At 39.0% G+C, this 17,321-nt stretch overlaps 10 protein-coding genes and 1 non-coding gene across 11 annotated transcripts; 4 read left to right on the top strand and 7 right to left on the bottom strand.

The window, feature by feature from the left end:
- Window positions 1-444: 444 nt before the first annotated feature.
- On the bottom strand, window positions 445-1,394 carry VTP21DRAFT_6802 (uncharacterized protein; the record flags this gene model as incomplete). The annotated part of the gene is made up of 6 exons (XM_069397473.1): window positions 445-772; window positions 835-947; window positions 1,018-1,026; window positions 1,092-1,147; window positions 1,221-1,274; window positions 1,331-1,394. The coding sequence occupies 6 exons, from the start codon at window positions 1,392-1,394 to the stop codon at window positions 445-447; spliced, it is 624 nt and encodes a 207-aa protein (XP_069246618.1).
- A 263-nt stretch (window positions 1,395-1,657) lies between these two features.
- On the bottom strand, window positions 1,658-3,557 carry VTP21DRAFT_6801 (uncharacterized protein; the record flags this gene model as incomplete). The annotated part of the gene is made up of 8 exons (XM_069397472.1): window positions 1,658-1,855; window positions 1,919-1,998; window positions 2,060-2,229; window positions 2,299-2,576; window positions 2,645-2,901; window positions 2,967-3,053; window positions 3,115-3,429; window positions 3,497-3,557. 8 exons carry the CDS (start codon window positions 3,555-3,557, stop codon window positions 1,658-1,660), a joined length of 1,446 nt encoding a protein of 481 aa, XP_069246617.1.
- Window positions 3,558-3,698: 141 nt separating this feature from the next.
- VTP21DRAFT_6800 (uncharacterized protein) lies at window positions 3,699-5,221 on the top strand (the record flags this gene model as incomplete). Its single annotated transcript, XM_069397471.1, has 10 exons — window positions 3,699-3,713; window positions 3,786-3,879; window positions 3,956-4,089; window positions 4,145-4,231; window positions 4,292-4,355; window positions 4,424-4,476; window positions 4,541-4,583; window positions 4,646-4,723; window positions 4,782-4,971; window positions 5,029-5,221. 10 exons carry the CDS (start codon window positions 3,699-3,701, stop codon window positions 5,219-5,221), a joined length of 951 nt encoding a protein of 316 aa, XP_069246616.1.
- A 945-nt stretch (window positions 5,222-6,166) lies between these two features.
- VTP21DRAFT_6799 (uncharacterized protein) lies at window positions 6,167-8,832 on the bottom strand (the record flags this gene model as incomplete). Its single annotated transcript, XM_069397468.1, has 6 exons — window positions 6,167-6,508; window positions 6,574-6,745; window positions 7,013-7,344; window positions 7,416-7,736; window positions 7,800-7,935; window positions 8,000-8,832. The coding sequence occupies 6 exons, from the start codon at window positions 8,830-8,832 to the stop codon at window positions 6,167-6,169; spliced, it is 2,136 nt and encodes a 711-aa protein (XP_069246615.1).
- Window positions 8,833-9,184: 352 nt separating this feature from the next.
- Window positions 9,185-10,596, bottom strand: VTP21DRAFT_6798 (uncharacterized protein; the record flags this gene model as incomplete). Its single annotated transcript, XM_069397467.1, has 5 exons — window positions 9,185-9,538; window positions 9,601-9,971; window positions 10,034-10,125; window positions 10,200-10,296; window positions 10,353-10,596. 5 exons carry the CDS (start codon window positions 10,594-10,596, stop codon window positions 9,185-9,187), a joined length of 1,158 nt encoding a protein of 385 aa, XP_069246614.1.
- Window positions 10,597-10,825: 229 nt separating this feature from the next.
- VTP21DRAFT_6797 (uncharacterized protein) lies at window positions 10,826-12,829 on the top strand (the record flags this gene model as incomplete). The annotated part of the gene is made up of 4 exons (XM_069397466.1): window positions 10,826-10,994; window positions 11,092-11,714; window positions 11,787-12,263; window positions 12,341-12,829. The coding sequence occupies 4 exons, from the start codon at window positions 10,826-10,828 to the stop codon at window positions 12,827-12,829; spliced, it is 1,758 nt and encodes a 585-aa protein (XP_069246613.1).
- Window positions 12,830-13,064: 235 nt separating this feature from the next.
- Window positions 13,065-13,137, bottom strand: VTP21DRAFT_t308. The gene has a single exon. It is a non-coding gene; the product is annotated as a tRNA-Lys (tRNA).
- A 1,142-nt stretch (window positions 13,138-14,279) lies between these two features.
- Window positions 14,280-14,806, bottom strand: VTP21DRAFT_6796 (uncharacterized protein; the record flags this gene model as incomplete). The annotated part of the gene is made up of 3 exons (XM_069397465.1): window positions 14,280-14,312; window positions 14,373-14,474; window positions 14,531-14,806. The coding sequence occupies 3 exons, from the start codon at window positions 14,804-14,806 to the stop codon at window positions 14,280-14,282; spliced, it is 411 nt and encodes a 136-aa protein (XP_069246612.1).
- Window positions 14,807-15,156: 350 nt separating this feature from the next.
- Window positions 15,157-15,468, top strand: VTP21DRAFT_6795 (uncharacterized protein; the record flags this gene model as incomplete). Its single annotated transcript, XM_069397464.1, has 1 exon — window positions 15,157-15,468. The coding sequence occupies one exon, from the start codon at window positions 15,157-15,159 to the stop codon at window positions 15,466-15,468; it is 312 nt and encodes a 103-aa protein (XP_069246611.1).
- A 296-nt stretch (window positions 15,469-15,764) lies between these two features.
- On the bottom strand, window positions 15,765-16,223 carry VTP21DRAFT_6794 (uncharacterized protein; the record flags this gene model as incomplete). Its single annotated transcript, XM_069397463.1, has 2 exons — window positions 15,765-15,971; window positions 16,023-16,223. 2 exons carry the CDS (start codon window positions 16,221-16,223, stop codon window positions 15,765-15,767), a joined length of 408 nt encoding a protein of 135 aa, XP_069246610.1.
- Window positions 16,224-16,548: 325 nt separating this feature from the next.
- On the top strand, window positions 16,549-17,018 carry VTP21DRAFT_6793 (uncharacterized protein; the record flags this gene model as incomplete). The annotated part of the gene is made up of 2 exons (XM_069397462.1): window positions 16,549-16,734; window positions 16,791-17,018. 2 exons carry the CDS (start codon window positions 16,549-16,551, stop codon window positions 17,016-17,018), a joined length of 414 nt encoding a protein of 137 aa, XP_069246609.1.
- Between the last annotated feature and the right edge of the window lie 303 nt (window positions 17,019-17,321).

Below are 17,321 nucleotides of genomic sequence, written 5' to 3'. Positions count from 1 at the left end.
AATGGAACTGTCGTTACTTCGATAAAATTATTAAGGCTATTTTACCACTTACAGTCATTTCCTGGCACATTTGATTATATTTTTCTTTTTAGCATCTTTTATTAAAGTAAAAAAAAAAAAATAAAGCCTGTATGTACACACACCTAACTCTGCAGAAATATCAATGGCAGGGAATAATAATCGTGAGAAAAAAAAAAGAAAGGCCACCTAACCTCCACGCATACAGTATATATAATATTATATATAATATATAACCAAATGTGGTGAAAGGCAACAGCGCTGGTCCAAGAAAAAGGAGCTATACAATAAAGATGAAGAATAACGAGTGAAAAGCATAAAGCTCATCTATCGATAAGAATGAAAGGGAATGGTCGCAACTAGGTTGATCCGTTTAATAATAAAGTTAATGATAAAAACGAAAGAAGCGGGAGAAAATACAGATATCTAGGATGGTCCGCTCTGTCCATAAGGTGGATACAGCTGTTGGTATTGGCCTCCCACTGCGTGATGCTGCGCGTAGCCACCTATCATGTATGGTACAAATGCTTGCTGCTGATGAGCATGGGCCATAGTCGCTATTGTTCCGTTGCTTCCATTGCCGCTGCCGCCGCCACTCACACCTCCACTTCCACTAACGTTACTTCCGACAAAGCTGTAAGGGGGTATTTGTTGCTGCGGATAAGGGTGCATAAATGGAGCAATGCTGAATCCATAGCCGACTTGCTGACCAAAAGCTCCACCGTAGACAATGCTACCCATGGGAACATACCCACTGTAACAAGACATATGAAAAGATCATGATATGGAGGAGGGTGTAAATATAATATAAATTACCCTGCTGCCTGATGGCGACCAGCGTTTGGATCTCCTTGGACCGGCTGACCGTTAGGACCTGTTACATATGTTGCTTGGTAGCCTTTCGGGCCTCGAATAAGCTCGAATTCAACCTGTCATTCAATAGCAGACGAGAATAAGTATTCAAACCAGGAACACCTTACATTGTATCCCTAAACTTACTGGCTCATTCTATCGAGAGAGATCGGCATTAAAATAAATTACTAATGTCTCTACGCGATAATCTTCTTGCTTACCTCTGCAAGACTTTTGAATCCTCCTGCATTATGAATAGCAGTGTGATGTACAAATACTGCAATTGAAAGAGCCAAGTTTTCAGGATTACAGTCAAACAAAATCGCAATAGAGGAATATTTAGTATTTACCTTCCTCATTTTTCATATTGGGATCATCGGTGTCGGGGATGATAAAGCCGTAACCTTTTTGAGAGTTAAAAAACTGCCAGAAGAAATATAAAGATTAGCAATTCAATCACTCTGGAACTTCGCTTTCTGAAATCTATCGAATACTTTGACGCGTCCAGTTTTGCGCGAAGACATTGTTTTTCATTACTTGATTGAAAGAAGAGGCGAGAAAAAAATACATTGACTAAAGACAGGCAAAGTCTTCAACATTAATCGAATTGCATCACCAAAAGAAAGTAAAGTAAAAATAACAAAAAAAGAAAATAGAAAATAAAAAAAAAAATAGGAAAATAAAAAGGTGCGACACAGGGTCGACCACTTTTAATGAAACGGATTAAGTTGCAAAGTGTCAGCTGATTCGACTTCCATTTCAAGTTTAATGAAAAGCAGGATGAGGATCAAAACTTTCTAGTTCTTGCTATTATACTCTCTCGTGCTCGCATCCACGTTCTCTTTAAAACGTCATCTCCTCGTGCCCACGTCGGTGGAGATAGCTGATCCACAAGGAGAGTCAGATACTCCATGTCATGCTCTGCTCTGCATCGCAGATAAAGAAAGTCATGGGTTTTGACAGCCCTTGCTATGCGAAAGAGGATCTTTGTAAATTGAATTAGTGAAATGGATATAAGTCAAACATTGCAACCACGAGATGGACTTACATCAATAACATCATGTATTTCTTCAGAACCTCTTCGCTCTGCAATTTTTTTCTCCATTTCCTGGATTCGGATGAAATCGCCTATCGGAACGTAGTCAGATCTGCTACTTAATTTTAGAAAGAACAAATTACAAAACTCTACCCATTACTAATGAACATAAAATGGCCTTTGCTATCCACCACCATCTTTCAGTATTCTCCATTGGTAAATCGCTTGCCACTTGGAAAAAGCAGTCGCTCGAACACCATTCCATGCCAAGCACAGAGTAAATTTTAGAAATTCGGTATAAAATTTGGGTATAATGATCGATTCTATAGTGATAATAATATAGATGACTCAATGAATGGTAGAAGATGGTCTGGATGTTTCTTAACACTCACAGCTCTTCATTTCGACAACACATCGCCGCAATTCCTAAGACTATCAACCCAAATTTATCACTCCCGGTTGCTCTTTTTTTTGCTGGATCATTCCAAAAATCTTCCTCTTCTTGTCCGTCGTAGCATTGTGCGAATGCACATCCGACTTCGCAAAATGCAATATGTGCTATCAGATTAGGATCCGATCTTTTTGACGAGGATCGAGATTGTATTCCCGATGTGTCTCTGATTTCGTCGCAAACTTGTAGAAGCTCATTTAGCGACAACCCTTTAATTTTCTGGAGTAGAAGAGAGGAAAAAAAATGCATCAAGATCTGACTTTAATCATATTCACCAATTTGATTACCTTGGCCAACTCTTTTAGCTTCGGGATTTTCAAATTCCACCGCTCTTCTAAAGCAAGCATATACAAATCTTTTGATGCGTCAGGAAATAGCGGAAGGTATAGCCTGGCCAAAGCTAACCGCGCTAAATAGGTCGTGACTGAGAGTTGCGAAGCACTTAAACTATTTCCCTCATCATTTGGTTTAATTTTTCTTAACACTTGAAGTAAGCTCCACAGCGCTCGACTTGTGTCTTGAACTCGCCCATACCCATACAATACTAGGAAAAAAAACCTGAAAAGTCAAATGTAAATTCCTTTATCCTGGTAAACCAAACACCATTACATTTTGCCAAATTCCAATATACTGGAGCCATAGATGCTCCGTTCGCCTGAGCAGCTTTATCTGCTTGCTTTAACTTTTTCAGTGCATCTAACCAACAAGATTAGAATTTATCGAGACTGGCATATTGTATAAAAAAACTCTAATTTACCAGCAACTTCGGGTGTTTCAGCTTCTCCTTTCTTCCAACTAGCAGCAGCAGTACCCTTTTTAACAGGAGATTTCTCTTTAACATTCGCCAAATGTTTCGATGAACTAAGATGAGAAGTATAGGTGGCTTCTGAGGCAAAGGATTTTTTACAAGATGCACAATAGAATTTCTGCGGCGATTTAACAGAAGATTGCTGCGCAGGAGAAATTGCAGATGATTTTGGGGTGGATTTAGTGGGAGTTGCAATATGGCGAGAATGATATTTAAAGCTGGAGGTATATGTAAAAGGCTCATGAATAATTGGGGGACCGAAGACTAAAACAATAAAAAATATTTGCTTAAGGCCTTGAATATAAATTCGGTTATATTAACGGAGGTTTACTGTTTAGATCAGCTAATCTAGGATCAGTAATAGGTAATGCGGTCGTCTTGTCTAAGGTCATTTTATAAATGCAGCATCTAAATGGTGGCAAACTATTTTATACTTTTACTCTTTGTTTACTTATAAAATTCGCAGTCCGTGATATATCTTCAATAAAACTCAACTCGCCACCGTTCCTTAACTATATGGAGTGTTAAAAGAAATGCTGGAGAAAATTGTAAATACCATTACTTCGTTTCCACTGGTTGCAAGCATTCTTAATGTTGTTTTCTTCGCTCTATCTGGTTAGCCTGTAACTACACTTGTGGGGCACAAATCTTCAATCACTTGCTTAGAGTACTTAGAGCATCCTGTATTTGGCTCGGTGCTGTTAAGTGGCTCAGGTAAGAATATTTGCAACTATTCATAAATCACGTAGGGGTACATTTCTAATTTATTACGCTTCTCTATTGATACCAGACGATAAAACTTGTAGAATTTGGGATTTAAATACTGGCAAATGTATAAAAGGTATTTTTGGTAATGGTAGAGTGAACTCTGCAAAGCTTTCGCCCAAAAATCCTATGGAGCTGTATGTAGCATGTGGAAAGAAGGTGAGAAATTATACTTATATCTGGTGCTGTGCTAATGTTTTGTTTAAATTATTAGATTCACTTGTATGACCTTCGCAACATTGAATGTGTTTCGTCAGAACCCATGAAGACATTCGAATTTAGCACCGATGAAATTAATCAGGTAAATGAGATAGGCTATTACTTAACTCTGCTACGATATTGACTGTCGGTATGTTTATAGATAGCCATTAATGAAAAGGGAAAATACCTTGGAAGTGTAGACGACAATGGAGAGGTGAAAATAGGTAGATGCGCTGACATATTCACTCGAGATCTCTCAACCTGTGGAATCTGAATCTTACATTTTCTGTAGTCGACTTAGAAACGAGAAAAATTTATAAACAATTTCGGAAAAAACATGAAAATGTAACCTTTCATTACGAAATGCATCCAAAAAATCGGCATTTAACTATTATGTCCTTAATGCTAGATATCATTTTGCATTTCATTTCGACCTAGACGAACATGGGAAGGTAAATGAATGAATCCATATTTTGGCAAGGTGTTTCGCCTGAATGGTTCGTGTATTTTATAGTATTGACGGGTGGATTTGATTGCTGTCTTATTCAGTGGGATTTTTCCCGTGGTAGCCCTACCAATATCTTTAACATGAGTCAGTACTCTATATTTGATTGCGCTTATTCTTTTAAACTCAACATCTCTATCCATAGACGAAGACACTCCGTCAAGCCCTCAAGTAATCAACCCTCCCTTCATATACGACTTGGCCGTCTCTAACGACGGGCGAAGAGTTGCGCTAGCTCTTGGAAGTGGATCTATCAGCCTGTTGACTCAAGAGGGTAAAGCATGGAGCGAAAAGAAGCTAGCAAGCGAGACAAGATTTGGCCCTATTTCTGGAGTGTAAGTAGTCTTGGTAGCACAAAATGCATTTACTTCTTAATATTATTTTTTCATTAGTGACTTTGTGGATGAAAACACTATTGTCAACACTACGCAGTCCGGCCTAGTTCAAGTCTGGGGGTTGACGAATGAAGCTCTCAAGGAGGAATGGGGTGTGGGTTGGAAGCTCAACTGTATTGCCTCATCTGCGAATAGTGGCTCGGTATATGTGGGTGGCGTTTCTGAGAAGATCTGTGAATACAAAATATAATTAGCTTGTATATCAACTATTTAAATATGGTTTTTTGGAAAAGATAATTTACCCACATTCAACGAAATTTATGTTGAAATATCGAGTATGAATCTTATATTCTTTGAAAAATAACATGAATAATATCCATAAACACATCTATTGCACCACATGTGTCATACAATCTTGTCGTTTACTTTCACTTTGAGTATTTATTATTATGTCCCTGTAAAGAAAGAGATTAAAAGGTTGGCACAAAGTAAAATCTCTACCAATGGGGACAAATTTGCCACTATGCTTTACAATTTATTAATTCTCTGCAAATATCTCCTAAGTGAATAAGAAAAATATAAGCGCTACAAATATTAAAGTATGGAAATTCTCATATTGTTGATTCACTTGCTACCCCTGTTATCTGTGTTCTTTCAAAAACTCCTGGGTTATTAAACCAACCCCTTAGAAAATACCACTTTTACAATCTTTTACTCGACTTAATTATTAACACTATTCTCAAGAAAATTTTAATACAGTGCCGGCCAAAAGTTTTGAATTGTAAATTTTACTTGAGGGGGTGAGTCAAAACTTTTGACCGGTACTGTACTTTCAATTAGTTTAAAACATTTTCCAGCCGATATCTGCATGTCTATGAGCTCTCTTTCGACTCGGATAGAATACGTGGGCGCCCAGCTTTCGGAGCAAAGGGGAGGATATTGATATGTACTCCATTTTTTTAATAATTTTTCTGGCAGTTTCATGACTTATACCCAAGCGAGCTCCAAATCTTGCTTGTCGAATTCGTCTGGTATCTGTGAACCAATGAGCTTATTTCCTTTGCAAATTCTTTGTAACGCTCAACCTTCGGTTCAAATACATAAAATGTTATCTGCCGTTAACAAAGGTGATGCCGAGTATGTGGGATAATATTATGGAGAGCACTTATGAACGCTGGGTCGAAATCACTAAGCACTATTCATATACTCGGTCGATTCTCTTTTCAAACAAGATATAAGCTGCTAGAGCGCCCACGTAAATGCATGGGTAGATTCGTGATTTAGTAGCGCAGTTCCCATCAAGATTTTCATCCACACCGACTAAAACCAGGCAAGGATGGTTAAAGTGGTCGGTGCGATAGGTACTATCAGCAATCACGATTTCGGGGCACTTGTCTGCAAGCGAAATATTCAAGTTACGCGCCCAAAATATATTTTGCAGCTTGCCATTCTCCAATACATATTTGATGGTATATTCGGTTGTATTCTCGAGTTTGATCAACAAGGCAGCAACTTCAGATAGTTCACCCTTTCTCTTCTAGCAATTGTCGCTAATGCATTATGGATAGCCTTAGCCTGATTGGATATTATCTGGCTACAAACAAGATGAGTTGCGCGAGAAACGCTGCTTCTAAATTGAACTACATTATGAGCAAATTGAACCGTTTCAGGGTCGGGTCTACGAAATCTGTGAGCAAAACGAATATCTTCGGAAGGATGATTAAGTTCGACATTACCCGAGGTAACGCGATAAGCATTTACGGCTTTTGAAAATCTAAATCGCAATATGAAAGGGCAATCGCATTTCATTATTACAAAGGTGAATGAAAAGATTCAAATTATAACGGTTACGCTCTACTTGAAATTAATAAAATATAAATTTGATGCATGAGTAATAAAAGTAAAGCCCCATTCCAATAAGAAAAGCATTGTAGGATGTAATATAATAGAGGTTTATGAGAATATATATATCAAGCATCAGGGGTCAAGTATAAGGGGGGTATACAAATATATATACAGAAAAAAATGTACCATTAATTACTTTTTGAGAACGAGGGGCTTCAACTTGGAAGCATTCTTCGTCCTTATTTCCTCTTCTGTATACACAAATGGTTTCATCTGCTCTAACGTTGCCTCCACTTCATTGGCTAACCAACGGCCAGCGATCCTTTTGCCACTCGGGAGCATGAGGAATATCCGTTGAATTTGCGAAAGCTGCTGAAATGATTCATGTCGTACTTTTGCATCTGGATGAGTGCAGCCAATGAGCTTATATATTTGACAAAGATGATGAGTATGCACCTGCGGAAATAAGTGGCACCAGTCTTCGTCACGAATAATCGATTTCATAAGAATCGCCGTATTGCGTGCACCCTTTATGAAAAAGTGTATTTAAGAAATGCTTTTCCTAGAATATTGGACGCTATCTCTGTACTTTCACCGACCTTAGTAAACTGCTCAAACGCCTTTGCCCGCAGTTGTTGCATCAAGTCGGTCTCCATTCTACCTGGCGGAGCATCCGGGTCAATAAACGGTCTCCACAAGTAACACCAGTATATCCAAAAAGATATTTCAAGCTCGGACTCAACCAAGTCAACCTTGGAATTCTCTCCGCTATTATATTGGGCAATGCTAATCATAGTGTGCTGAAGGAGTGCGGCTACTCTGATGACATTATGGGCAATATCGATATCTGAGAAGCTCCATTCTATCTCTCTAAATGCGGAGAGGCTGGCGAAGAATTCAATCTCCCGCATAAACTGAATCTAATTTATGTTATAGATCAAAAAGAATCCTGCCTTTTCGCATGGAGTCATTAAAAAACTTACCAAATGGATCTTATATGGTTTATTGTCACTAGGTAAGATGGTGGGTTTGGGTGAATGATAAAGGATCTTGCGTTCTATCAAAAATGGCCTTTTGTATGCATAAACCTGCATAATCTCTCGCTTACAGAGAAAGCACCTGAAGAAAAAGGAAGTAAAGGAAAATTAGTAAATAGTTTGAGGATATTAGAGAGGGTCCTCACCATACTCTTCTTCGAAATTCTTCTTGTACCGCATCAAGCTCATTACTGTTAGCACTATCCATTTTTAGAGCCATTGCTATAAGCAGTGCTTGAGAATGATAGGTATAGGCTTCTTCATTCCGTGAAAGAAGTAGCATGCAGCTCTCCATATTTAGAAATGCAAGCACAGTTTGTGGTGAAAGCGTATCGAAGACCTCTTCCAATATAGCTTCGGCCTGCGCAATTAACTCTCCTACCACAACATGCATCTGCTTCAGAATAGGCGTTTTCGTATGTGTTAATAATATATGAGTCGCTGAATAAGCTACAGCTGTATACAAAAGCGCGGGCTCAAGTTCACCGCGGTAATATGTCTCGAGAAAAGCGGCTGGATCTGGATGCTGAAACTCATGAAAGCATTCACCAGTATATATATGAAACAAATAGTCCATAATTCGGCGACTTAGAACAATTGGCTTTGTTGGAATTTGGAAGTTTTTATCTGGAAGAGGTTTAAGCATAGGTCGCGTTAGAAGGATACAGGGACGAGTACGTGGGTAAATTTTTGTAAGATCTTGTAAAGGAGCTGTAAGATGCTGAGGCGGCACTACACGCGCTTTGATTAATTGTGCGCTGATGAGCCGATGAAGATCTCCATATGACTTCAATATGAACTGGAATCGTAGAAAATGACCCGCTGGAACCAAACTCTGAGATTGAAAATTCACTGACCTTTGCTTCGATTTGGATTTTGTATTGCGGTTATAAGAAATGCAATCAGATTCTGAGGGACATTTTTCATCACCGGAACCATCTGGTTTTTCTAGACGTGAAGACTTAGTCGCGCCTGACATGGGCTCGGTAAAGAATCATTAAAAAAAATATGTGGAAGGAGACTTACTTGGACCCAATTTTATTTTGGGATTTTTATCTGATTCGTTTATTGCGCCTCGGATTTAATACGAGGATATACCAATTCCTTGGATTGATATCATTTATTTTGTATCTGGCTATGTCTTGTTTGCCACAGTCGTTAGGAAAGAAAGAGTAGTGCAGTTAGGATAGCATGTTTATTTCTATCATATCCCCACTTTGATTTACTTTAAGATTTTTTGCCAAAAGTAATAAATAACAGGAAAAATAAAAGACGAAAATTGTTGATAAACAAAAGTTTATTAATTTATAAATACGTTCGGTATACTAAAACTACAATCGTATACTGACTCCAGTCCATTCTTCAAATGATTTTTGCAACAGCTCCTTTTCCAACCCTCGCCCAATTAACACAATTTTACTTTCTTCTATGGTGATATCTTTCTGTACTTCTTGTACGTCATAAAGCTCTCTTACACCCTGTATCACTACAGTTGCAAGATTTTTACCAGAATCTTCATGCTTTATAATACCTTTCAACCGAAGAACTACTGTGTCACCGTCAGTAGCGGAATTCTGAGAGTAGGGAATCTTACGTTCCCACAATAACACTTGAATCCAACGATCAATCTTATGAAGAGAAGGATAAGGTGGATGGGGGATACGTAGGCACACAGTTTGAACGTTCTGAAATATAAACTTAAATTAGAAACAATAATAAGCCCTAAGAAATATGTAAATCAACTTGCCGCGATGTGGCTTTCGTGAGATGATTGCTCTACCGTAGTTTGAATTACTGTAGACTTCAAATCAAACGCCTTAATATCCAGGATGAAATCCAGAGATATTCTTGCCCTCTCTGTCTTCATCATCTGTGCTACTCCGTTAATCTTACTAATATCCTCCTGGATTCTTTCGATTTCTTGCTCTGATACCAGATCAACTTTATTTATAATGATCCGATCCCCACAGGCAATCTGGCGTACAGCCTCGTTCATATCTTGTGAATCAGCAGTCATGTATTCTCTGATATATTTTGCGTCAACTACAGTGATAATGCCATCAAGATAGATCTCACTCCCAAGGCCTTCGTCCATCCAAAAAATTTCAGCAATAGGACCTAAATATATACAAGAGAATAAATAGACATATAACCTATTTAAAAATCAATCATTATGTCACCTGGATCAGCAAGCCCAGTTGTTTCTAATAGGATATAGTCAAATTTCCCTTTTTTCGTCATCAAATTCTCAATGGCTTTCACTCCATTATCTCTATGAGAATCATAGTGTAAGGAATGAAAATATAACTAAAAATGGCGATGTCAGGGTGATTTACAAATACTTACTTTACGGAACAGCACATACAACCATTCTTCAATTCTAGCCATTCTTCGCACAATGCACCGTTTTGTCCAACGGATATCGATTTGTCTATACCGCTGCCTGTTTGAATATAGATTAGCTGAAATTCCGAGAACGAATCATATAGCATCACTTACTGTCTCCAAATTCATTTAGAATAACAGCAATACGCTTTTCATGTTTCTCTGTAAGAATGTAATTTAATAATGTCGATTTCCCTGATCCAAGGAATCCCGTGACAATTGTGATGGGAATTTTGGCAATATCATCTGCAATAGGCTCGGATATTGTAACGTCCTTAATTGGGATAAGTTCAGGAACTTCCTCTAATGAGTCAATTGGAACTAATTCAGGTGGTTCGATTATATCGGTCGAATCCATTTTAACAATGAAAATATTTCGGATTACGGTGGCCAAAGAGAAAAAATCATAATTATACAAGCCACGAATGACATCACCTGCTGTAAACAGATAGAAGGTAAAGGACCAAAAAGGAGATAAAGCATCTCAACAATCATCGAACCCAAGAAGAGTTAGAAGTTACGATTTATCTTCTAATTTTTCATTTAATATTTGATCATTTATACATATATACTTGTCGAAATCCATAATGAGCGACCAGCAAAATCTACCAAATCGCTTTGGCAAGATGAATCTCAATCCATCTGCCCCATCTTTCAACCCGAATGCGAGAGCATTTGTTCCCAGCTGGCTCTCACAGGCGCCAGCTCAGCCCCCTGCACAAGCTCCCCCCGTGTCCTCAGCACCAGAAGCACCTGGTAAGTAGATTATTTAGAGAAATGAATATCTTTATTATGCAAGTTGGAGATATTTTCGTGCAGAGGAAATTAATTATTTGCTATGTTGATCGAATAGCTCGTGTCCTTAAGATCTCTTCTGATCCACCGGCACAGGATGCACCTGCCAAGGTCCTAAAAATTGGAGCGCCTTCAGAACCACCGGCACCAAAGACTGAGAAACCACCTGAGCCGGAGGCTGCTAAGCCCGAACCCACCAAAACAAACGAACCCAAATCGGAGCCTACTAAAGCAGACGAGCCTAAATCTGCACCACCGCCGAAGCAGCCTACTGAAACAGCATCAGCTCCTACTGCTGCTGCTGAAGAAGATGAAGAAGTTGACGAAGAACTTCTAAAAGAAATGTATGGAAAGGAGCATGTCAATATTGTGTTCATGGGCCATGTCGATGCTGGCAAATCGACAATGGGTGGAAATATTCTAGTGTTGACTGGTATGGTGGATAAGCGTACACTGGAAAAATTCGAGAAGGAAGCACGCGAGGCGAATCGCGAAAGTTGGTATCTCTCTTGGGCTCTTGATACTAACCCAGAAGAGCGAGCCAAGGGTAAGACGGTAGAATATGGGCGCGCTTACTTTGAAACGGACCGGCGCAAATACACAATTTTGGATGCTCCCGGGCATAAAAATTATGTGCCAAGCATGATCTCCGGAGCTTCCCAGGCAGATGTTGGCATTCTTGTAAGTCACTTGTCCCATACTATTTTCATACCAATTTGCACATTATTAACGGGAAATTGATTGGTGATAAAGGTCATTTCCGCTCGTCGAGGGGAGTTTGAAACCGGTTTTGAGCGTGGTGGCCAGACACGTGAGCATACCGTGCTGGCGAAAACGTCCGGCGTTAACAAACTGATTGTCGTTGTAAACAAAATGGATGACCCCACTGTTAACTGGTCGAAGGAGCGTTATGATGAGTGCGTTTCGAAACTTACCCCATTCCTTAAAGCCACCGGCTATAACCTGAAAACTGATGTCGTGTTCATGCCCGTTTCCGGTTTTACGGGCGCAAACATCAAAGATCGTCTTTCATCTGAAGCATGCCCGTGGTACTCTGGCCCATCCCTGCTGGAGTACCTTGATGCCATGGAGGCGGTTGATCGTAAAATCAATGCTCCTCTAATGATGCCCATTATGGAGAAATACAAAGACATGGGAACCATTGTTGTGGGGAAAGTTGAATCAGGCAAGGTGAAGAAAGGCCAGTACATATATATTATGCCCAACAAGGTAAAATTCAGCCTGCAGTCGCAATTAGTTCCATTTTATTTCAATTGTTGAACGAATACAACTATTTTTTGGTGTAGGTTAAATGTGAAGTAACGACGGTGTATAACGAACTCGAAGAAGAAATTAATATGGGAATTTGTGGAGACAATGTTCGGCTTCGTATCAAGGGCATTGAAGAGGAAGATATTTCTGTCGGATTCATGTTGTGCGATTCTCGCAAACCTGTGCACACAGTTACCCGCTTTGAGGCGCAACTTGCGATCCTTGACCACAAAAATATTATCACCTCAGGTTACTCCGCAGTGTTGCATGTGCACGCATGCGTTGAGGAGGTCACTATCTCGACCCTATTACACAAGCTTGATAAGAAGACAGGCCGAAAATCCAAGCGACCCCCTATGTTCCTGAAACGAGGAGAAAAAGCTATTGTAGTTTTGGAAACACCTTTAGCTGTGTGCGTGGAAACCTTTGAAGACTATCCGCAGCTTGGGCGATTCACACTGCGCGACGAAGGAAAGACGATTGCCATTGGAAAAATCACGAAACTCTTGGAGACCTCCAATTAAATTTTCCATTTGCTCTTACAAAAATAAACCGCTTCTTTGTTTATGCAACCCCTTTTCTTGTCCCTTTCAATTTCTTTTACGTATATATATGGAAATTTTTTCATTCTATGAAATATCGGAAATAATAAATAGAATGATGCTCTTCAAATATCACCGTACACTTTTGGAAAAATGAAATTGTGTTTTTTGTCAAGTAATTCAGCAACAAAAATAGGATAACCATAAAAATATTAAGCGCCCAACGTGGGGGTCGAACCCACAACCTTGAGATTAAGAGTCTCACGCTCTACCGATTGAGCTAGCCGGGCTTCTCGAAATTTTTTTTAAAAGTACTATCAAAATAGCAATTTTTTCATAATTTTTTTTTCAGATGACTTTTTATGCCGTTCTTGGATGGCAGAGTGGTTAAGAGCCCCGGAGCTAAACCACTGTGTGCTGAGTTCGATTCTCGGTGACGGCACCAATACTAGAGATGTGACCCGGGACATACTCTAGGAATCGAGCTATAAGCTTCTTTACAACTCCTCCGAAATGCAGCAAAATGCGTCAATGAAATTCTTCCATATATACTTCTTATTCTGTATCTTTCTCGGTACAAGCAATTCTTCTCTACAAGAATGGCCAGGAGCATTATCTGTGTGATTTTGACGTAGAAGTCTACCCTGCCTTTAACTTTGTATAGGAGACTTTTCAGTAAAGATCCTCGGTTAAAAAAGAAGGATGATTTTTTATCTGACGCAAGAAGTAGATAATTAGATAGTTTTCTTGCCTACTCTCTTTTTATCCTTTTTTCATTATTAGCTATTGAATAGGATAGAATAAAATTGGTTACTTTTAATAAAGATCATTCTCCCTCCCATAGTAAGTCTAAGTTCTTTATAATATAGAATCTCCAATAATAAAGATCGGCCATTGACCAATAAATTTATTTGACCCATTCGAACTGAAAGATTTCTATATAAATAGAACCAATTCTTACAACAAACTTTAAACAAGTTATTTACTTTCAGCTCTCCTATACACTTCACCACTTCAAGATAGGTTGATACAATTCCCAGTTGATTTGGCAATGAAGTCACTCAATTCTTTTATATAGATTTTTAGACGAAAAATAGAGTATCATTTTCATTGATAATTTCAGTGTATTTTTACTAAAAATACTTTAATTAATAAAGTCACCGTGTTGTCGTTAAGCTGTAGATTGATTCAATACCATTACTCGTCTTTTTATTTCAATATTTCTCTCATATCCTTTCCAAAGTTCTCGGATGAATTAGTATATTTTAATTTATTTTTCGTATAGTGAAAACGCAGAAAACTCAAAAACAGCATGAACGCCTAAAATATGTACAAAAAAAAAACAAATGCAAACATGCCACCAATATGCTCCTAATTCGAAGAAATCTGGCGAGTGGCATGTGAAGAAGACAATCCACCCTCTTAGTGAAATCTATGAGCGCTCACCACGCAACCGTCGAGCAAGCTAGATAGAAAAATTACAGTGAACATTTTATCAGATAAAATATCCTTGATAATGACTTACTTGAATGTCTTTTGGCTGAATCGTTACACGCTTAGCGTGAATGGCAGCAAGATTTGTATCTTCAAAGAGTGATACAAGATAGGCTTCAGACGCTTCTTGAAGCTGTGATTGAAACTTAGTAATAGGACAAAGCATATTTAAATAGATCCCAAACTTACTGCGCCAATTGCACTAGACTGGAAACGGAGATCGGTTTTGAAATCCTGTGCGATTTCCCTTACAAGACGTTGGAATGGGAGCTTTCTAATGAGAAGTTCGGTGGACTTCTGGTAGCGACGAATCTCACGAAGAGCGACAGTACCAGGGCGGTAGCGATGCGGCTTCTTAACTCCACCTGTTGCGGGGGCGGATTTGCGTGCAGCTTTAGTAGCAAGTTGTTTACGAGGAGCCTTTCCTCCGGTTGACTTGCGAGCAGTTTGTTTAGTGCGGGCCATTTGTAGTTGTGGGAGAGTGGAGAGTTATTTGTAAGAATTTGGGAGACAACAAAAGTGAATTTTTGGAAAGCAACAGCAGCGCACGCCCATTTTTATATCTGGCTCAGGGACGACACGAACGGCGGCTGCCTAAAAAAAATTGCGCGAAAACGCGATCTCCAAATATAGTAACTATGATTTCGCCATCCAATCAGAGCTGGCATAGTTTTTTTCGCTATTCATATGTTTTTATATAAATTGGCTAGTGTTTGGATTTGACTCTAACAATAATCAAGCTTCTTTCAATATCTTACTTCTACATCTCCTGATCCCAGTTTTTCTAGCCAATCTCTTTAAATTCTATCATAAACATGTCTGGTCGTGGTAAAGGTGGTAAAGGACTCGGAAAAGGAGGAGCGAAGCGCCATCGAAAGATTTTGCGTGACAACATTCAAGGAATTACCAAACCGGCCATTCGTCGTCTTGCCCGCCGTGGTGGTGTAAAGCGTATCTCTGGCCTCATTTACGAGGAAACTCGAGGTGTGCTGAAGACTTTCCTCGAAAACGTAATCCGTGACGCCGTCACCTACACTGAGCATGCTAAGCGAAAGACGGTCACTTCCCTCGACGTAGTGTATTCTCTCAAGCGCCAAGGTCGCACACTCTACGGTTTCGGAGGTTAAGCTGCTATGCCTTTTGTATTCTTCTTTTTGTAAATTATTGTTTCATTTAATAAATAATTGCATATTTTTTTAAAAAAATATTCTGGAATGTATTTACATAGATGTTTTAAAATAGGGCTCAGCTGAATAGGATAAACAAGAATATCACAGAAATTTTGAACGTAATTACGTGATTTAAAAAAGAATCAATTTATTCAATAAATATAACGGAAAATGCACAATTTTTATATAGTGTAAAGATTCTGGTAGTATTAATACATGAAGATATTGTTAAAAAGGATTGAGAGGTTGAAGCGCTATTTGGAACTGGTGTATTTGGTCACAGCTTTTGTTCCCTCAGACACGGCATGCTTTGCCAATTCGCCAGGTAAGATCAAACGCACCGCAGTTTGAATTTCTCGACTTGAAATGGTTGAACGTTTGTTATAAGCTGCGAGTTTCGAGGCCTCCGTAGCAACTCGCTCAAAAATATCAGCAACGAAACTGTTCATAATTGACATGGCCTATAGTACAAGTTAGGGTTTTGTCATTATCGTATGAATTTATTTACGCACCTTGTTTGAGATACCAGTGTCAGGGTGGACTTGCTTCAGCACCTTATAAATATAGGAGTGATAAGTTTCTTTGCGCACTCTCCTCTTGACTTTCCCTCCTTCACTTTTGGCCTTTTTGCCAGTGGATGTAGAGGTCTTAACAGGAGCCTTTCCGGCCGTCGATGCAGTAGAAGTAGGTTTGTCAGCAGATTTAGGGGCCATTGCTCTTAAGTGTCGTTTACCGATAGATAGGATATACCCAATAAATAGAATTAAGATAAATGGAAAACTTGATGAGATTACTGTCCTTTTATAGTTCTTGCATTTGAAAGCATTTATCTTGATAATTTTTTCTTTTACCTGTCTTTGCGAGATTTTTGTGACTGTTTTACGCGAAAACGCGAAATTTTTTCGTGTGATCTAAAAAAAAAAAAATTCAAAAAATTAGTAGAAAGTGCAAGAACTATAAAAGGGACACAGCCAAAGAGCATGACTCTAGTATTTTACACAATTTTTTCTCATACTACATTGATATAATTCTGCTAAAATGTCGGGCGGTAAATCTGGTGGTAAATCCGGTGGAAAAGCCTCGTCTGGAAAGTCAGCAAGCTCACGTTCTGCGAAGGCCGGACTCCAATTTCCGGTTGGTCGTATCCATCGTCACCTTCGTAATGGAAATTATGCTCAGCGTGTCGGTGCTGGTGCCCCTGTGTATTTGGCTGCGGTCCTGGAGGTAAACTAATCATCATGGATTCTCCGAAGGACTGGAATTAAACTCTTCCGTTATAGTATCTTGCCGCTGAAATCCTCGAATTGGCGGGTAATGCTGCCCGCGACAACAAGAAGACTCGTATCATCCCTCGTCATTTGCAACTTGCTATCCGCAACGATGAGGAATTGAACAAACTTCTTGGCCACGTCACCATTGCTCAAGGTGGTGTCCTTCCCAACATTCACGCCTCGCTCTTGCCTCAGAAGTCAAAGACTAAGAAAGGTGCTGAATCCCAAGAAATGTGATGAGCTATTTGTGTTTGTCATATTGAATATGTTCATTGCAAGTCGTTTGAAGTTTTGTATATAGTATGTCTCCTCGCATCTTATTTTCCTCTCTTCGTTTTTGAATAAATAATTCTATTGTATTTTATCAAACCCTCTATTCGAAATTCGAATGTCTGAAGTCACGGAAATGGTATTGTAATAGCAAGACAGTTACAAGAAATTGACAATAAACAACGGAGAAGGCATAAAGTTACGTAAAGTGTAAATAGATTGCAAAGATATTAGTGGATCCGTTCGGCTTGTATAGTGAACCACAAAAGT

Source organism: Calcarisporiella thermophila (assembly GCF_041956535.1).
Source record: "Calcarisporiella thermophila strain CBS 279.70 unplaced genomic scaffold VTP21scaffold_29, whole genome shotgun sequence".
NCBI classification, from domain to species: Eukaryota; Fungi; Calcarisporiellomycota; class Calcarisporiellomycetes; order Calcarisporiellales; family Calcarisporiellaceae; genus Calcarisporiella; species Calcarisporiella thermophila.
Note: the sequence above shows the minus strand (reverse complement) of the source record. Positions and strands in the feature narration are given on the sequence as shown.